The sequence below is a fragment of the Macrosteles quadrilineatus genome, unplaced genomic scaffold (assembly GCF_028750875.1).
Source record: "Macrosteles quadrilineatus isolate MER2022 unplaced genomic scaffold, UCM_ALF_1.0 Scaffold_2__2_contigs__length_208266976, whole genome shotgun sequence".
NCBI lineage: Eukaryota > Metazoa > Arthropoda > Insecta > Hemiptera > Cicadellidae > Macrosteles > Macrosteles quadrilineatus.
The window spans coordinates 198403673-198424672 of record NW_026542595.1 but is presented as its reverse complement, the minus strand read 5'-3'; the positions used below and the strand labels follow the sequence as shown (position 1 = coordinate 198424672).

The 21000-nt window shown below is 35.3% G+C and overlaps 1 protein-coding gene across 3 annotated transcripts in view; it reads left to right on the top strand.

Annotated features, from left to right (window-relative positions):
- The first annotated feature begins 1932 nt into the window (after positions 1–1932).
- LOC128985876 (leucine-rich PPR motif-containing protein, mitochondrial) overlaps positions 1933–21000 on the top strand; it is a 63517-nt gene continuing 44449 nt past the window's right edge. For all 3 annotated transcript variants that reach the window (XM_054405830.1, XM_054405829.1, XM_054405831.1), the window contains exons 1-7: positions 1933–2175; positions 12668–12810; positions 13311–13433; positions 13943–14089; positions 17814–17934; positions 18902–19133; positions 19614–19811. In XM_054405830.1, the coding sequence (XP_054261805.1) occupies positions 2039–2175; positions 12668–12810; positions 13311–13433; positions 13943–14089; positions 17814–17934; positions 18902–19133; positions 19614–19811 (1101 nt within the window). In that variant the 5' untranslated portion in view covers positions 1933–2038. The remainder of the gene's footprint in view (positions 2176–12667; positions 12811–13310; positions 13434–13942; positions 14090–17813; positions 17935–18901; positions 19134–19613; positions 19812–21000) is intronic.

Below are 21000 nucleotides of genomic sequence, written 5' to 3'. Positions count from 1 at the left end.
CATTTTAATACAACACCAGACATTCCATCCCCATGTTATAAAAAGTTTGTCACTTCCCATATAGGGAATAAGCTATTACCACAGGTCTCATGGTAAGACACCGATCTAACTCTCGGTCTCAGGTCTCATGGCGGGACCGATTTACTTTTTCGTTTTAAGGTCCCAAGGGTCGCTGTCCAATGCGCCACCACGTCAAAAACACCATCCGTTCAAATTCATATAGGCCTATATACATATAAAATCCGATTTTAATGAAATTTGGTACAAATGTGTAAACTGCTCACCTTCTTACATTTATTTGAACGAGTTCGCAAACCAGCATAATCGGACTATGGGAACGGGGTTTTATGGGGTAAACATTGACCCCATTTTTGACCCATTTCCCATTTTCGCCCCAGTTTTGATCCTAAAAACAAAATTTTATAATTTAGAGAACTATTTTGTAGAGCTTAAAAAGGAAATAATTTTGTATATTGAAGCGTTGTTGTATGCCCAACGGTTACGGAGATAATTAAGAAAAAAAGTAAATTTAAAATTCCCACGTTATTCTTATGGAGAATATAGTTATTTGTGCAACTAGTGAGCAAAGGGAGCAATTGACTCACTCGAGAGGCGAGTGAGGAATAGTTTCTCGAGTGAAGCAATTGCACTTTGCACTCGAGTTGCACATTATATTTCTCCTACAGTTACCATAAAACAAATAAATTGGTAAACAAACGTGACATATTTTTACACAGAAGTGAACTTTTAATATTACATTTAATGATACAACAGTACAACAGCTGACCAGCTAATTTACAGCCAGTGCTGCCAACGTATTTCGCTCGCATACGACCTTTTCTGCATGTTACGCGCTCACTATTTCGTGCCTTCCCGTTGCAAATCTGGAGTGAGACAAAGTAATTAGAGTGAGACAATGTTAACATAGTCTCACCTAGCGAATTGGCCACTTTGCTTTCTCAAATCAGTGAGAGAACATGTACATTGTTAGATAACTGTAGGAAATAGATATTTGTGCAATTAGTGAGAAAAGTGAGGCAATTGCACTTTGCACTCGAGTTGCACATTATATTTTTCCTACAGTTACCATAAAACAAATAAATTAATAAAGAAACGTAACATATTTTTACACGGAAGTGAACTTTTAATATGACTTTTAATGTGAAGTGACAAATACAACAGTACAACAGCTGACCAGCTAATTTACAGCCAGTGCTGCCAACATATTTCGCGCGCATACGACCTTGTCTGCATGATACGCGCTTACTATTTCGTGCCTTCACATTGCAAATCTGGAGTGAGACAAAGTAATTAGAGTGAGATGTTAACATTGTCTCACTGATGAGCAAATTGGCCATTTTGCTTTCTCAAATCAGTGAGAGAACATGTACATTGTTAGGTAACTGTAAGAAAAATAAATTGTTCTACATTTCTATGAGATGGATTATAGGAGTTTGTTTGATTGTTAATATTAAAAGCTGTTTCTTAATATTACCAACAGCAGGAATTGCAGCTGATAACTTTATATTGGTGACCAATAGAGCTTTCTATATACCGTATTTCTATATCGTGCCAACATTAAGTTAACCTGTCAGGAATTATTCATCCCGCAAATTGTCAATCTTTAATACTTCGCCCCTTTTTTTAATTCCAGCATTTTCATGAATGCTCTTCCGCATTTGATAAATATTGTTGCGGATTTCTTAAAATCAAGAATTGTCACCCAATAGCCAATACAGTATCTATCTTTTAGTTTGAATCTATTTGTTCCGTAATTATTTAATCGATGCTCCACTTACATATAGACTCATTGCTCCAGCCTCGCTCCGCTGTCGTCTGCATTTCCTTATAACCTGTGGGTCTTAAAATCTGGAACATTTCGTTTCCGAACATTCCAGATTCGATCCCTAGAAAATAAAAGTTAACCTTATCCTTCAAGAACAAGAATCCGGCAGGGAAGTGCTCCGAGAATCAACCAACTCCAATTGTTTGCAAATATTTAATATCTGTTGAATGTTATAGAGCCAAATCATTGAAAATGTCCTATATTTTACGGTCCACAAAGTTTGTTCGGTATTTTTTTGGACTTGCAAGAAGTATTGTTACATCTAACCGGCAAGAAATTGATGGGGGCCTTCTGCAAAAGAACCACAATTTGGCAGCCCTATTTTCAAAGTAAGTTATTCTTTGCACTCTAAAACGAATATATTGTTCTCGCCCTGCTCATGGGTTATACTTATATTGACTTAGCTCTAGGCTAGTCTGAAGGGAGATGATAAGACATTCTTTAGAGAAAAGAACGACTCTGTCTTATGTAGGCCTAACTTAACAGTGAACTTACCACCCCTTACTAGGGATTTGCGATACTATCGATACCAGTAGGTATCGATACTTTTATTGCGATACTGCTGGTATCGCATCGATATCGGTTGTTCCGATATATACTTGGTATCGATACCAAGAGGCCAGTATAGTATCGTAAGTATTGGAAGGAAATATCTGACTCAAACGGTCCAGCTCATGCCTTCTGAGCGGTTATTTTTCAAGGCTGGAGCAATAGTGACAAAAAAAAACAGACTTTCACCCAAATATTTAGTAACTTTGTCTAGGCCTAGCTTAAGTTTATTTAGGCCTAAGTGTTATTTTCATTGCAACCCAACGTCAGCAATGTTGTGTTAAGCAAATAAAATGAAACCATGGACCAGGCCTATTCAACATCAAATCAAACTAATAAAGATGACGGTAGTTTTTTTATGTAAGCTAAGTTAGAGGACGCGTCTGGTAACCGTAGCCTACGTCGATTAGGCATCCGGCAGTTACTGTTATAAACTAACCAACTATCCAAACTTACCGATAATAAAAAAAAAATCGAATGAAGTATTAAATTCTGTTCATAGAGTAAAATTATAGGCCTAAATGCCCCAAATTTCAATAAAAGATGTACAGTTAAGAAGAATTGGCATTCTAAGCAAAATCTTTGACAAAAAGTTAATGTCACCGATGGGTTTTAATCTAAGTTAGATAACTTAAGTTACCTCTTGTACATCAGCCGATTGCTCTATATCCAATACACCACGAGCAACGATGGCTATACATCTATCGTTGTGGTAATGGTGTTCCGGGCCCCCACAACCCGGTGACCTCACTGCCGGATGCCTAATCCATGTTCGGTTACCGGACCCGTATCCTCTGCATTTTTTTAACTAAAATCTCTTTTTTTCAATTTTGGTTGATGGTAAACACAAATGATGAGTGTAGCCTATATGTTGGTAAATTTAATAAAATTTTCTTTTAAATCTATAAATTACCTATATAGGCCTAGAACATAAGGTAAGTTACTTAACTTACCGGTACTTGAACTTTTACCCGAAGGTAAAATTGAAAACAGGATGGTAGTGTTTGGTTAGTTGTTATCAACTTTATTACATAATTAGGTAGTTCTTAGCTGCTCGAATCCTATAGGGGGAGAGGGGGGTAGATGTGGACAGGGGCAGAAGTGGACAGTTTGAATTTCCGGCTAATTGAATGTTGGATTTAGTTGGCAATTTTGCCACAGGTAGGCAGTGGTGTAGTTCTTCCTCTCAGGAAGTTTGGAGCTCCTGCACCAACTTTGTGTCAGGTAAGTTTTTTTGTTTTATTTCTAACAGTAAAAAGTAAAATTTCAATGCTGATTTCAAAAGGACAACTCGTTTTGAGGTTTTGTTATTATCTTACAAAGGTATTTTTACCTGACTCTGCAGTAAATTGGCTACATTTTGATGTCTATATTGCATGCTTTGACATAACCTAAAACTGAAATTTGGAGGGAAATATAAAAAAAATGTCACCTGGGGTACTTGTGGACAGCAAAAATGGGGAACTTATGGACGTCCACATGTGCCCTGGCCTAACCTTTAAGCATGTTTCACTGATTATTTTGCCTTAAACATAGCCTGAAATATGTACTAGGTTGTCTTTTACTTAAAATAAGTAACTTATGCAAACTAAATTTAAAGTAGTAGGCCTTATTAAAGCAGGCCTTGGCCTAAAATATTAAAACCTATGTTTTTAATGGAACATTATTTGTATTTTTTGTAGGCTTACCTATTTTTGAAAATGGGCCACATTTAAGTTTCAATCTTTATCCAAACACATTATCCCTTACCGGTACTTATGCAATATTTTATATTATAGTCACAATGGTGAGAACCTACACACCCAAAACTGGACGAGCTACAATTTCTGAAAAAGCCATCCAACGAGCACTTCAGGACATTCTTAATGGATACTGTTCCATTAGAAAGGTAGCTGCTGACCATGGGTTGTCAAAGTCAATGCTTCACAAACGTTTCAAGAAATTGGGCCTGGAAAAAGATGTGGATGCCCCAATTTTAGATCTACCGCCAGCACCAGGTAGCATCAACCAGAAATTGTCTCTTGCAACATCTGACACCGACGAATCGCAAGAATCGATTGATTTTGATAAAGATGGGGGAATAAGCCCACTTATTTTGAGTGAGGAAAGCGAAAGGGAAGAGGAATGTGAAGAGAGATGGAGCAACATCAAAGTTAATGAGATTTTGTTTTGGCGAAGTTGGTTTGAAAAAAAAACTGTTTGGCATTTTGTTGCCCAAATAAGTGAAATACATGGTTTGACGAATTCACAGTCAATTTCTTATTTGCTTGGACCTCCTAAATTTGTAATTCCTGATGTATCGGATGAGAGTGTTTTGTACGTCACTGACGTAGTTATTAAACTTGGTCAGCCTAAAGTTGTAGGAGGGACTGAAAGAGCAGTCAGCATTTTCATCTTTAAGTTTAATTTTGATAACTTTCAAATGGGATAGGCCAATTCCTTGAAAATGTTTCACTAAAGATAGTCTATAAGAGGGGCTGAAAGAGTTTAACAATAATTGTTATCATTGTGACTATTAAAAGAAAGTTATATGAGAAGCGGTTGATAAGATTGTAAGCTAATATCATGTTTTTAGTGAAATTTTACTATTGAAAAGGCTTTAAAACTGGGGATGGACTTGTTAAAAACATCGTAAAATTTGTTTTTAAGACTAATAGATGTGCAAATAAACATAATTAGAAAAAATTTGGGTGTTTTGAGTACATTTTCCTTGTGTCCACATGTGCCCCATGTAATTTTTTCTTTGTCCACTTGTACCCTAGGCGATGTCACACGCACACAATAAATTTATTTATTAATTTATTGTGTGCGTGTGACATCGATGTCTTCGTTTTTGTAACCATGACGATGCCGTATTTACGGCGAAACATGTAGGTTGTTAACCTCAAACAACATTTGGATTACTTGACGAGGTATAGTTCCATTATTATAGTCGGGAGCGTTTCATAAATTCCAAATTTCACAAACTCCAACGCTTAAAATATTAAATGAACAGCGCGTTTCATAATGTCCAAATTTCATAAGCTCCAAAACTATAACATTCAAATAATCACTGTTTCACAATGTCCAAGTTTCACAAACTCCAACGTTTAAATATTAAATAAACAGAGCGGTTCATAACCTCCAAATTTCATAAGCTCCAAATCTATAACATTCAAATAATCACTGTTTCACAATGTCCAAGTTTCACAAACTCCAACGTTTAGATACCAAATAAACAGAGCGGTTCATAATATCCAAATTTCATAACCTCCAACGGTACAGTCTAGGCCAGAAGTCTCTCTAGGTAGTGGTTGCCACAGTCAGATAGCAGGCACCGTTCGTTAGCGCTCAACTACTGATTATACGTACATTTTAATGATTGAAGAACACTCAGCTGTGTGACTCAAATATGTGTTAGCACACAATGTGCAAAACAAATTTACATTTTAGCGAATTTCCCCCATAGGGAATAAGCTATTACCGTAGTACTCATGGTAAGACCTGGTCCCAGGACCGATTTACTTTTTTGTTTTGAGGTCCCTAGAGACCAAAAACACCATCAGTTCAAATTCATATATATATATCTATCTATATATATAAAAGGCAAAGCCCTCACTGACTCACTCACTCACTCACTCATCACTAATTCTCCCACTTCCCATTTACCTAGGAGGCTGAAATTTGGTACACTGATTCTTTAGGCATTAAATAGGAAAACTAAGTTGTTTTTATTCTGATCGGACTCTCGGGCTCCGCCCCAGTGGCTTTGGAGTTTCCCATGTTAATCTTATGAGTACTTATATTTAAATGGAATTTTATGAATCTTAACAGCTGTTTTAATTAAACAAGTTGGTTCTGTTCTATGATGTTCAATAGCGTTAAAGTTATAAGGATTACCAACAGGGTGCAGCACTATTATTTCTTTTACATGTAGGACAACAGCTAATTTGTAACCAAAAGGTGAGTGAGCGTAGCGAACAAACTTCAACCTGGAGGCGAGCGAGCGTAGCGAACGAGCTAACCTGAAGGCAAGTGAGCGCAGCGAACGAGCTCCAACCTAAAGATGAGTGAGCGTAGCGAACGAGCTCCAACCTAAAGGTGAGTGAGCGTAGCGAACAAACTTCAACCAGGACGTGATTGAGCCATGCGAACAAGATCATCTTGAAAATTAAGAAGTTAAACGGGGCAAAGCCCGCGGGTTACAGCTAGTCTTCTATATATATAAAAGGCAAAGCCCTCACTGACTCCCTCACTCATCACCAATTCTCCCAAGTCCCATTTACCTAGGAGGCTGAAATTTGGTACACCGATTCTTTAGGCATTAAATAGGAAAACTAAGTAGTTTTTATTCTGATCGGACTCTCGGGCTCCGCCCCAGTGGCTCTGGAGTTTCCCATGTTTAACCTTATGAGTTCTCATATTTAAATGGAACTAGTGGCTTGTAGGGACATAAGTCCCTAAAAAGCTCAAATGTAAAACCACTTTTTGCAATACCGGTATTTAAACAAACTCAGAATAACATTATCTATGTGTCAGAATAGGCATCCCTACACCATATCTTTTGTGTAAAAACCAGTTTGTTGTTCTTCTTTGTTTGCTTTTGTTGATGTCATTTTCAATAAATAATTTGAATCACTCCAGTGGTTTAACATGAAAAGGCAGCAAACATATCATTGTTTGTGAATAAATACTGGTTTACTAAGGTAGCTTTGGTCTTGTGGTTAATGAGGATAAATAAAAGCTTCCCTGTTTGGAATTTTAAAAATTCATTGGAGGTTCGCCTTCAGATGAATTGAAGACGCCTGCAATTTCATCTGCAGTAGGCTTATTATACCTACGACGATCCATATTTATCCTGTCTACACACCTAAGTTCTAATTCACTGTCACCTTATACAACCATTTCTTCCGAAGCTCTTTTGTAAATTTGTGCAAATGGATTTTCTAATAGAATTTCAGCTAGTTTTGACAATATTTCAGGTTTTAAGTCACTATTTTCTCGACGCCTTTGACGAATTTCTGTTGCTGTTGATGTGTCAATAATGTACAATTGGCCATACACGGGGTCTTCATCATGTTGAGGCAGCAAATCTGAGATTGAACGATAAATCTGTCCTTGAATTTTGAAACGGTATGGTCCTTTTCCTGGAATATCTTTCTTACTGGCTGAAAAATAAGCAAAAGCCATCGCACTGTTGCATTGTCGAATGAATTTATACAGTTGTGGGCTCTCTTCAAACAAACTTTTAAGTTCTACATTAGTTTTTGACTGAGGAAGGTTAATAAGTCCGTTATGGCAACATGTCATAAAATGATTATTCGTTAGTTCTTCTCTAAAATGAAGAGCACTACATTGAATGCACTCTTGGTCCAGTAATCCTGCATCATGGATCTTTACATTTCTCTCGTCTACCATGGGTCTTATAAAAAGGGGTTGTAACATATCTTGATTAAGTTCGTCATTATCTACTCTTGCTCTCCTACGCGCACTGTCATTCCTATGAACAGTTCCCCGCCTTTGTGGTATTCCCCTGGCGTTCATATTAATTACAGTACTTATAATGAAAAGAATATATATCCAGCAGCCTACATACCAAAACATCTTTAATCCCTGGTGATTTTATAAAAGTATGATCGAATATGATTACTCTACGTTGTATATTCACTGCACTAAAAAAATTTACTTACGAAGGAATGCAAATACACCATTTTAGAACCAATAACATTTATAGGTTATTTTAGTTGTATATATTTACACAACCTTAACCTTAAAATGTGTAGAAATATAAAGAAAACAACATCATTTAAAATAAACTTGAACATATGATTTAAAAATAAAAACAAAACAGAAGTTAGATTTAATTTCGACTATTTGATTATTTATACAGAATATTTATTCTATGTCGTTTATTCCTTTAACACGACAATAACGTAAAAGCATGAAAAAATGAAACTTGAGTACCGGTATATGATTTAAATATAAACAAAGAATTTTCCGACTAATCTTCAATATTTCAGTTTTATTATAGTATACATTTCATAGTTGACTGGCTAAAAGTAAACCAAATGCGTGTATTGATCACTGTTTTCAAATCTGTGGCACAGCTGTTTTAATTTCAAAAGATGTAAACAAATTAAACCCCATGTTGTTTTAATGGGAAAAGTTTTATTCTGTTGCGAATTTATGGTAAAAAAATAAGAAAAATGAATAGTTTTCCCTCAAAATTCACGTCAAGACCTTTAAAATAAGACCCCTCCCATCCTTCTACGGCCATCCAGTCACTCACAATTTCTTTACAAAAATTTGACTTACGGAATTATATATATAGATTAATGAATCTTAACAGCTGTTTCAATTAAACATGTTGGTTCTGTTCTATGATGTTCAATAGCATTAAAGTTACAAGGATTACCAACAGGGTGCAGCACTATTATTTCTTTTACATTTATGACAACAGCTAATTTGCAACCAAAAGGTGAGTGAGCGTAGCGAACGAACTTCAACTTAGAGGCGAGTTAGCGTAGTGAACGAGCTAACCTGAAGGCAAGTGAGCGCAGCGAACGAGCTCCAACCTAAAAGTGAGTGAGCGTAGCGAACGAACTTCAACCAGGACGTGATTTAGCCATGCGAACGAGCTCACTTATGTTTATGAAGTTAAACGGGGCAAAGCCCGCAGGTACAGCTAGTATATATATATATATTTATTTATATGTGTGTCCGTTAGCACGATAACTCGAGCAAAAATCATCCGATTTTGATGAGATTTGGTACAAACGTGTAAACCTACGTCTATTCGAACGAGTTCGCGAGCAAGCATGATCGGACTATGGGAACTTTTAAGAATGTATACTTAAATACTCTTAAGAAAGCAATTACGGAGCAACAATGATGCTTCGTGCTGCGCCGCTACAACAGTAGAACGTGTAGCGCCTACATACCGAACCATGGCAACCTTTGCAGCGACTTCTGGCAGAGACTGTACCGTTGGAGCTTATGAAACTTTATTTATTTGAGCTCTGTTTATTTGATATTTAAACGTTGGAGTTTGTGAAATTTGGACATTGTGAATCGGTGATTATTTGAAAGTTATAGTTTTGGAGTTTATGAAATTTGGAGGTTATGAAACGCACTGTTTATTTAATATATTAACGTTGGAGTTTGTGAAATTTGGACATTGTGAAACGGTGCTTATTTGAAAGTTATAGTTTTGGAGTTAATGAAATTTGGAGGTTATGAAAAGCACTGTTTATTTAATATTTTAGACGTTGGAGTTTGTGAAATTTGGACATTATTAACCTCACCCTTATAGTCATATAAAGTAATCCAGGGGCCATCAACATGGAATTTTTTGAGGTGTGGTTTTCGATGGTTTTAGTTATTTTAAATCGATTGGGACTAGTTTTAAGTGTATTAAACCACTCTATACAGAGTGTTTCGAAATATTATTACTTTTTACGATATGTAAACATTTATTCATAAAGTAATAAAATTAGTTACCTCCATGCTCTATATAAAAGGGGATTATTGAAAATAACTTTAATTCTTTACTATATAAGGAAAAAGGATCACAAGGAGTAAGAGAAAAAATGAAATACCCCCATCACAGCAAACCTGCAGACCTAGTGAATTTCCGTTTTACTTACTTGATTTTCAATTAAATCTAAAATAGCATTGCGTTTAACGATTACCTAGGTTTGCTGCTACAAGGAGGCTAATGAAGTGTGTTTATTGTAAAATATTAATAGCCTAGTATAAAACAAATAAATTTGACAAGTTTGATCAAGATATATCTATTAACAAACAAACAAAATCATTTTACACTATTCTACATAAGAATAACATGGGAATTTTAAAGTTTAGTATTTACAAGTTTAGTATTTTTATCCGTAACTAATAACCATTAAAAAACATGTTAATATACTAAATTATTTGTTTTTAAGCTATTTAAAATGTTCTAGAGAAAAATTGGGAAACTTTGTGTTTTTAGGGTAAAGTAAATGAGAAAACTCAATTTTTACCCCATAAATCTCGTTCCCATTGTTCAGGACAAAAATGCTTGTACCGACAATGCTGCTCTGATGTCTTAGTGCTGTCCTGGTCGTCAAATCATCAAAGACAACCGTACTTGTATTGATTGAAAATAATTTTGATGAACTTAAGATACAAGCTGCACACGTCAGTATGTATGAAAGGTGTTTTTGCACCACATTGTTCGTGCTTTTTAATATTGGTGTTGCCTGTTCTGCAATATGCAAGGTTTGTATAGGGGAATCCCGCTTGAACACCAACTTGGACAAAATCAGTAAAGATGGACAAGTTGCTAAGAAAAAAAAATTAATGAGTCGTCTGAGAATAATTATTGTGATGATGGAATTGTAAAGAGATATACTACGAAAATTGTAAAAAAATAGCTTTAGTTTAAGTAAATTTTTAGTTTAAGTCATTTTAATATGTAATGTAAGGTTTAATACAAATACAATTGTTTTAATTTTTAATTAATGTAAAAAAAAATAACCTAAATAACTACTTAAAGAAATACATATCAATTTGAAATTGGTCTTAATAGATTTGCATAAAAAACACACTGAAAGATTATTCACTCCCCCTTAAAAGTTGAAATTTTTGCGTAGTAACCTATGTTATTATGTTATAGTGTAAAACTTAATCTATACCCTTTTACCCACCATATACAGTAACCTACCCCCCCCCCCCCACCTTAAGGGGGATAACTTATCCCCCTTTAACTTCCCATATAGGAAATAAGCTATTACCGAAGGTCTTATGGTAAAACATAGACCCAAAACCGATTTACGTTTTCATTTCGATGCCCCCAGAAGCCTAAAGCACCATCCACTCAAAATATTATATATGTGTTTATATACATATATATAATATAATATATCCATGTTATATACGTGTCCGTAAACATGATAAATCGAGTAATTTTGGTTCAATTTTAACAAAACCGGCATAATTGGTCCATGGAACAGGGTTTTATGTGGTAAAAAATGGTAATCTTTGACCCTCAAAACACAAAGTTTCCCAATTTTTCTCTAGAGCATTTTAAATAGCTTAAAGAAAACAAATAATTTAGTATATTAACGTGTTTTGTAAGTGTATTAGTTACGAATTAAATTAAAAAATTTTGAATTAAAAAATTCCATGTTATTCTTAAGGAGAATAGTGTAAAATGATTTTGTTTGTTTGTTTATAGACATCTCTTAATAAAAATTGTCAAATGTATTTGTTTTATACTAGGATATTAATATTTTACTATAAAAACACACTTTATTAGCCTCCTTATAGCAGCAAACCTAAGTATTCATTAAACTCTATGCTATTTTAGATTTAATTGAATTGAAAATTCGCTTAGTCTGCAGGTTTGCTGTGACGGGGGTATTTAATATTTTCTCTTACTCCTTGTGATCCTTCCCTCTTATATAGTAAAGAATTAAAGTTATTTTCAATAATCCCCTTTTAAATAGAGCATGGCGGTAACTAATTTTATTACTTTATGAATAAATCTTTAAATATTGTAAAAAGTAGGCTATTTATATTTCGGAACACCCTGTATGGAGTGGTTTAATACACTTAAAACTAGTCCCAATCGATTCAAAATAACTAAAACCATCGAAAACCACCCCTCACTCGACCTTAAGCGTAAAAACAAAATTATTCAGGAACAATGGCCCTTCTGAACAAAAAGGCCCCAAAAAGGGCCTTAGGACGCCCAAAATTTTGGGGACTCATCGTATCTTCATTTCTCATATTATTATAAACTTACCTGTGAAATTTCATGAATGTACAAATTTTGTTGTTTATATGGAGTGTTTAAGTATTATTTTACCTGTACTATATGGGCTAACGGCCAAATAGTAGAATAAGATATCTAGTAGCCTATAAGTTAGTGACGAAAGTGGTTCTGAAAAGCTGGTATACCACAGAAATGCTTACCAGTAGTAAAGAAATTTCTATTTATTAATTTATATTAATTTATTTATAAGTTGATTTTAATTCTTAGGCGTATGTGTTTCTCAGTTACTGCATTTGAGTTCCTTTAACAATTTGTTTTCAAAACACAAAGCAAATACGGTAATATCGCAGAGGTGTCAGAAACACGTGTAAATTGTGAACCTAATAGGACTTTGGGTAGAGGTGAAATAAGGCCGGACTTAGTTCCTTCTGGGTTGAAACATGTATGTGCAATCTTAGATAGGTAGGTAAGTAGCTTAGTAGTTCTCTAGGGGAAGTATATTTTCAATTTATACAACCTTTGAACTTTTGTTCCAGAAACCTTTCATTGAGCCACTTGTCTTTACAAACACGATCTCATGTGGATGAGACCGTCAGACAGCTTGATGAAGACGCTAGAAGAACTGGAAGAGTGACTCTCTCTGAAATTGGAGAGGCTTTAAACACAATCAAAAATTCAAGTAAGCCTATGCTTCTACTCTAAGATTTATTAGGTCTAGATGGGCCACACTGATCTGCTATTTTTAATGTGAATAGGCCTAGTTATTTTTAGTTGAATAGTTTGGTATGAATTTTTGATATATATTTCTCAATTGAACTTATAATCTGAATGCCTGCAGTACACTACCAGGACTGGTAGACTGGAAACCTTTTTATTTAATTTTTATTGGAATTAGGCTACAAAATTACATTTTATTGGTATTTATAGTAAAGTTCACAATAAAATAGTTCAAGTTGTATAAAAAATATATTGTTGGCTATTAGGTTAAGCCTCTAAGTTTTGAAAAGTTTTTTGTTTGTTTTTACATCCTTAAATTATTTATTTAATTTATAGTTATTATACAGTCAATAAAGTTTCATGGGAATTGACAGTTCAGATGAATAAGGGGTTGTTTTCATAGTTTAGCACATTCAAATGCTAGACTTAGCTTACATTACTTACTTATAATTTTTTTCACAGGGCAAGCAACAGCGTCACAATCCCTGATGGTCATAAGATGCTGCGGGAACCTGGTCCCTGAAGAAACACCAGAACAGAGAACAAAACTTGTCGAAGAAATATGGAAGACATTTGAAAAAATAGGTATGCAGTGTAATTTGATTAGGTACTTGATTCAAAATGGTTTCAACTACCAAGAAAACTCTCATGTAAATTTGAGATCTAATGTTAGGTAATTTTTGTTTTCAAACCTCTTTCAATAGGAGTCTTTCTACGGTACTAATCTGAGTTATAGGCGAAGGTAGGTGTGTGCAGTTTTTTACCTTGTTTTCATTAGGTACCATAGTTTGAATAAATCTATTCCCTCATTCTTTATTTATTTATTTATTTTGGCAGCAAACACAATTTTTACAATAAATTTTATATTGTAATACATGCGACAAGATACATTTTTTACACGCTGTTAAATATTGTGTTAATATTCAGTGATACGTATGCAAAGATGAGTTTTCAATGGAAAAAGTTAACGTGCAGTTATAATAACAATGAAGAGTGATAGTTGGATTAACTAAGTAACAATAATAAATAACATGCAAGACGATAAATAGACTATAAACTAGGTAACAATAATAATTCTGGGTTTACCTCAACAGGAGTTCCTCTAGATATCAGCCATTACAATGCCTTACTCAAAGTCTATCTGGAGAACGAGCACAAGTTTTCTCCGACTGAATTTTTGGCAAGGCTGGATGAGAATGGAATTGAACCAAACAGAGTTACCTATCAACGGCTTATCGCAGGTTTGTTTACAATATACATCAAATATAGGTAACTTAATATTCATTTCCTAAAATAAAAGGAATACCTTTATTTAAACTTTTAATAAGTATTAACCCTTCCCGGCCTATAACATGTATAACTTACAGTCTTACTTACTGCTTACTGCTATGGCCACTTGTACTGAAGCTGGTACTTGGCCTGACCGCAGGAAGTGGGCGGTACTGAAACAACTGTTTTCTTGGGAAAGATTTGAGACCAGTGATTACGTGTCTAAATACAATGCTCTCCTAATTTTAAGTCAAATACTGTATAGAGTCCACTTTAATGAGATTTTGGGGACATCAGTTTAACCGGAAAAAACCGTTATCCGGACTGGCCTCGGTCCCGAGGAGTCCGGATAAGAGGGAGTCTACTGTATGATGTTTCCATTACTGAGCAGAGAAGAGGACTCTGCCTGGTGTCAGTCTTTTGACAAGGGTTGACTTACACACAGTAAACAAGACAGTAAATAACTTAGGCCCTTCAGACATCAAAATTACTTTAACAACTTTTTGTTTACATCTGTAATTTAAATATAATTTTGTAAGTAGTTGACCTATGCTTCACTTTAGTACAAAATGTAAAAAAATCCCTTTTTTCATAAGTAGGCCTACTAGTACATTGGTTAAAGATCTAAATTAATTGAACAAAAGAACAATTTTACGAAGATTAATGATGTTATAGACAATCAAATCAGCGGATATATCCGCCTACCGTCTGCTATGCACAAAATGCTAGCGGATATATCCGCCTATAGTCCTGGAAGGGTTAAGAGCATTCTTTGACTAATTTTAATGTGTTGAAAACATTTGTTATTAGCATAATGAATTCTATTCAATATTGCGAGACATTTGTGCCTTTATAAATAGTCATCAGCTAACAGCATGTGAGAGTAAGAAGTACAGTGAAATGTTGATATAATAGGCCTATTAAACACTCGGTCCTTATGATACTAATTGTCCTTGTTAGTGAAGCTTACTTATGTTTACTTCTAAATAAAAAAAATAACATTAAAATTAGGGGTGTGCGAATAGTGATTTTGAACCTCGAGCCGAGCCGAGCCGAGCTTTTTAAAAAATGTTCGAGCTCGAGCTTTTTCGAGCCGAGCTTTTCCTAGCGTAACCTTATCTTAATTATTAAACTTTTTTTCTTAAAAAAGTGCATAATAATAATAATGTTCAGTCAATTTTTAAACAAACACAATGTTATTTTAATATGTTTAAAAACATTGAGAATTGTCAAGACATAAAATAGTAGATAATCACGATAAGAACTGAACTGAACTAAATGAAGATGCAAGAAATAAAAGGATATCGATTAAAGGCCTGAAGAGATATGCAGTGCAGACTGAGACAAAGACAATCAGATTGTCTTTCAAAACAGAACAGCAACGCGACCTTGAATGACGACAAAACAACTAGCAAGTCGATTACATATGTATATTGTAACTAGGCTACTATGAATATTTAATTCTATTTTGTATAAATAAATACAAAATAAATTTAAAAACACGTGATTATTCTTGTTGTTTTCCATGCACAAAATATTTTTGTTTTATGAATCCTATTAATCAAAAAAGAACATGGTTGGTTTGGATCCAAAAAGGTGGAGAGACAAGTTTTACTTATATATTAAAAAATATATAATTGACATATAGAGGAAATAGACCAAAGCACTAGAATTAATAACCAAAGCACTAGAATTAATAGAATAACACACAAAGTAAACAAGAAATGAAATGCAGAACACGATGATTTAACACTGTCACTCAATTTTGTTATCTAGAAGGGTCGGCGAACTAATCAATAAATAGCCAAAACCAGTTTCCTCCCCTTCACACAGTCTCACCGCCCCCCTCCCCCCCAATCCGGGTGGCCCAACACTTTGTCCTTGAAACACCCTTGCGTCTGAAACAATAAACCCTTACACCCTCGTTGCTGTTTTGACAACAGGTTTATGAATGCGATCACTATTTTTCATTTCCAGAATTAACTATCAATTATTATTTATTTGCAAGATACAAATAGGAAACTACATCACATTATGGTATTCAATGACCCATGTACTATCAAAAATTAATAACTCATTACTTATTTTGATAATAAAAAGCATTCATTACAGCACGCGCCACTTATTGATATATATATATATATAATCCTCAAAGTAACTGTTACTTTATAAAAAATAAAATAGGTACAAAATTGTGTGGCCAGTCAAACTTTATAGGCCTAAACAAACATTTTATTCTATAAAATACAGATGGTAAATAGGGGTTGGTTTAAAGGAAATAAAATACAAAACATATTAATTAATTATTTTGATAAACATTAGAAAGGTTATGGGATTGATTGAACTAAAATAACCGCAGGGAAACTTATAAGTAGAAAAGTCGTCAAACACAATCTGTTTAATCAGTACATTGTTAGAGAGAGAGAGAAAAAGAGAGATAGCAGATAAGGAAGTTTGATGATAAGGAGTTTGATAAGGAATCTGAAAAAGTAAACAAACAAGGAACAACGACACGACGATTACAGCCTTATTGTCTCGCCCACTACATTTGCACACGTGACCACTTTTTGTTTCTTCCTTATCTTTCATCCGTCCCAAAATAGAATTCCTGAAATAGTTTGTTGGTATAATCTCCCCTCCCACACAAGGCGCAGTGCTCAGTGCGCACTGTAGGTTGCCACGGCAACCGTGTGTCGTCATAGCGACTTAGCCAATCACGCACTCGCACTGCGTTGCATATTACGATACGAATAGTTGTGTTAGAAAGACAACGCAATAGGTGGTAGTTTCCTCAAAATTAGGATCGATAATCATTGCGTCTTGACTGAGCTGAGGTTCGTGCTTATCAAGACACAATTATGAAACGGAGGAGAGTAAATTTAAATGAAAGTTAGTTCCTTATTTATTAATTTAATTTTTATTTGCTACAGTAGTTCAATAAGTATTCGGCTCGAACATTTCGAACTTTTTGAAAATCACGAGCCGAGCCGAATAGCGTCCTATTCGGCTCGAAAAAGCTCGATGTTCGAATACTCGCACACCCCTAATTAAAATCAGTAAGCATACAAATTCATAATGTTTACATCAGCTAGTTTAAAACAGCTTGTAGAAACACTGTAGCTGTACTTGTCTTCCATGAAAATGAACTGGATCTTTGACGGCCTGTGGAGCAGAGCAGGGGTTTTTTTTGACACTCTTTTTTTTTCCACCGTTCTTGGACGTTAAGCTTTAAATAAATCCTCAACAGCCATGCTATCTTTTTTCTAGCTCTTGATATTACATGGGGACCGATTGGCTTACAAAATTAAATATATATATTTAACTTAGCTTAGTTTCACTTAAGTAATATGTTTTTTTTATTGTAGGCTAACTCAACATAAATGCATGCCTTAAACTATAGTTAAACTATAGTAGGCCGACTATAGTTAGGCATTTTGATTCCATTGTTTCCATTGTAAACAATGGAAACGAAATGCCTAACTATATTCGGCCTACTGTAGTAAAAATTTGGTAGTAGCTTTAAATTTTCAAATTATTATAAACCCATCTCGATCACCTAAAATGCACAAAATTATTTAATCAAACAATTACTACAGCTTAGGGCCAAAGTGATTTTTTTACAGTTTTACGCTGATTGATAAGTTTATGTCACATTAGGAATGGGCTATTAACTAATAAGTATCATTTCTATTCAAGGGTTTTGCCAGCAAGGGGATATTGCAGGAGCAACGAAGATTTTGGAATTTATGAAAGATAAACAGCTACCAGTCAGCGAAGGAGTTTTCAATGCCCTGATTCTAGGCCATTCTAAAGCTGAGTAAGTAGCATTTAACCTCGCCTGTTTAATTCCACAGCCATCTGAAAAAATAAGTTGTGATCTAACATTTTTTCCATAACTTTCTAAATTATTTTAATGTAAGTTCCTGGTCACAACAGTTACGCCTAGGCCTGAAACCAACTTGTTCATTATGGTTTATGAGTTGAAGAATAGGTCTTGTGCACCTATTCTTAATCAGAATAGGTTTTACAAGAATAGGTTGTCTGCACTGTCTAGTGCACATTGTCTCAACACTTTCCATGCAACACTATGGGTGTTGTTCTTCTGTGTACAACAAAAGAACAACATAAGTAACTATAGTTCGGCAGCTTAGAAAGCGACCTCCTTCAGCATTGGTTTAGCATTAGCGCGTAGGTAGTTTTCTAAGCGGCCGAACTATAACATGTGTGTGAGTATTTTGTGCATCCCCACTTGAAAAAACTGGCCATGCTGCAGCGCAAGACTACGTTACAGTGGTGGATGGATAGTTATACTAAAATCTAACTGTTAAAATTTGAAAAACAGCCAGCTTATTTACCTAAAACATATGAGATATGGCAGTGAATCTATCCACAAGTGTAACGTCATCGAGAGGTCATCGATCCTGCAACATGGCCTGTTAGCGAATTTCCCATATAGGGAATAAGCTATTTTTCTAGTGGAGCATTGGCATAATACACTACAGAGAATAGCAGTCAAGTCATGCTATACAGTGCATATACTTGACCACTACTAACTGTACTGTAGTATTTTCCAACTTAAATTATTGGGCTTTTGGGTTAAGTTTTTTCACCTGAGGACTGGATCAGATTCCAGATCCCGAAACGTGTATTGTTTTTCACCACTGTGATGGAAAATGTCTGCATAAACCTTTGAACTACAGTACATACTCCTACCATCCTGCAAAAAATTATTACAGTTTACGTTTTGCAAAGCCATATTTTTTATGGCAATCCTACTGTTTTAGTGACATGGAGAGCGCTGAAGGTATTTTGAACGTGATGAAACAAGCCAACCTAGAGCCAAGTAATGAGACTTACGCAACTCTAATGGCTGGCTACGCGGCGCGAGGAGACATAGAGGCTATCCAGCGACTCTTGACTGACTGCAAAGTGAAAGACATTCTGTTGAGTGACAGAGAATTGCTGGACATTTCTTACGCTGCAGCAATAAACAACCATGATGGAATAGTTGATGAGGTTAGTTAACAAACTAGCGGGAAAGTGTCTGGAGTCAAATGTTGAATCCATCTGATCTGAAGAAAGGATTTGAATGCGAAACTTTATTGGATTTGACAATGTAGTGGTTTTCAGTTGGACAAGGTTGAAACAATTTAAGGATGATCACAATGTCATGTTTCAAAATTTTTTTATGTAGGCTAACTACTAAAAAATAAACTAGAGGTTTTAGAATTTATAAAAAAATAATAAAGATTGATTTTTGCTGTAGATTTCAAATTTATTAAATATTTTAGTTGGTATGCCACCAACTGTGCCTCTGACTCACCTTAATCCAGAATATAGGTCCGTCTAATATAAACCAGAAAAGGTTGCTTTTTAACCTGAGAATGTAAAAATATAAAAGTTGCCCTAATATAATCCTGATTTTGTCAAACACTACTTGAGAAATGTGCACAACGGTTATTTTTCTTTTTTAATCATTGTTTACTGTTGTATCAGCTATTGAAGAACATCAGACGCAGTCTAGGCTACAACCAGGATGCAGCCAATGTCATCATCAGACTAGTCACTGCGGGCAAGGATGAGTCTGCTTACAAAGTGTTCCTTAGCTTGAACCCCGTCACACGTCTACGAGATGACTCAGTCCCTAACATGAGTGGCCATATATTCATCAAACATCTAGTCAAGTGCAACAGGGTATGTTTCTGGTATTTTACAATTATATCCTGGCGTGGTTTTTTAGTTTTAAACATGGCTATAATGTACACAATCTTTTTTGTGCGATATTACTTAAATATTCAGTGTATGAGAATCCTTCTAACCAAATTCAAATAATCCGTATTATGGTCAGCGAAGTTTTAGCCTAGACAAAAAACTATTACAGTTTGAATTTTAAAATAATGAAACCCCCCCACCCCCCTAAAAAAACTTTTAAAAACATGTAGAAGCTAATCAGACACACTTTTTGGATGACTCACTGTAACAAGTGATATAATTTCAATTTGCTGATTGTAGAATCCCCAGTCTTTTACTCTGAGCAATGTTCTGATGTTGCCGTTGTTGTGTGCTGTTTTTGCATTTTTGGTTTTTCAACCTTAGGTAACCTAATTGTTTCTCATGAATGTGTCTCATATATGTTTCCTTTAAACTAAACATGTGACATAACATTTAGCTACCCCCACACTGCACTATACTTTAATGTAATGTGTATTGAAGGTCAATTACACTCATTTTCAAGTCTGAATCTAAGGCAATGGCTCGGCTTAGTCGGATAACTTTATTCAGCTTGAACGGACCAACGGAATGTTATTAACACTTTGGGCCAACTCTGGGCCTTAGGCCTACTTGTCCCGAAAATATCGGGGACCCGCAGATCCCTACTTATTATCCACTGAATCATCATAATAGTATTCTTTGTTTGAAGTTTATTGTAGTGAGTTAATGTTGTTCAAAGGGTTATTGCAGAAATTTTTCTATCAGGATTGTAAAAAACGGGTACGCGTCTAATTGGCACCGCGTCAGATTGGCACCGCGACAGATTGGCACCGCTCCTAGAGGTGCCAATCAGTCGTAACAGTACACGACAGATTGGAACCTGGAGAAAGGGGTGGTGCCAATCTGTCGTGGTGCCAAGCTGACGGCTGCCGCAGAGGTGCCAATCAGTCGTAACAGTACACGACAGATTGGAACCTCGAGAAATGAGTGGTGCCAATCTGTCGTGGTGACAAGCTGACCGTGGCCGCAGAGGTGCCAATCAGTCGTAACAGTATACGACAGATTGGCACCGCTGCCCTCAATAGGCCCACCTTTTCGTTTTACTTACTAGTCTGATGTTTGAAAACAGAAACGTGTCAATACTTCATGCAAGTCAATTAATGCATAGGCC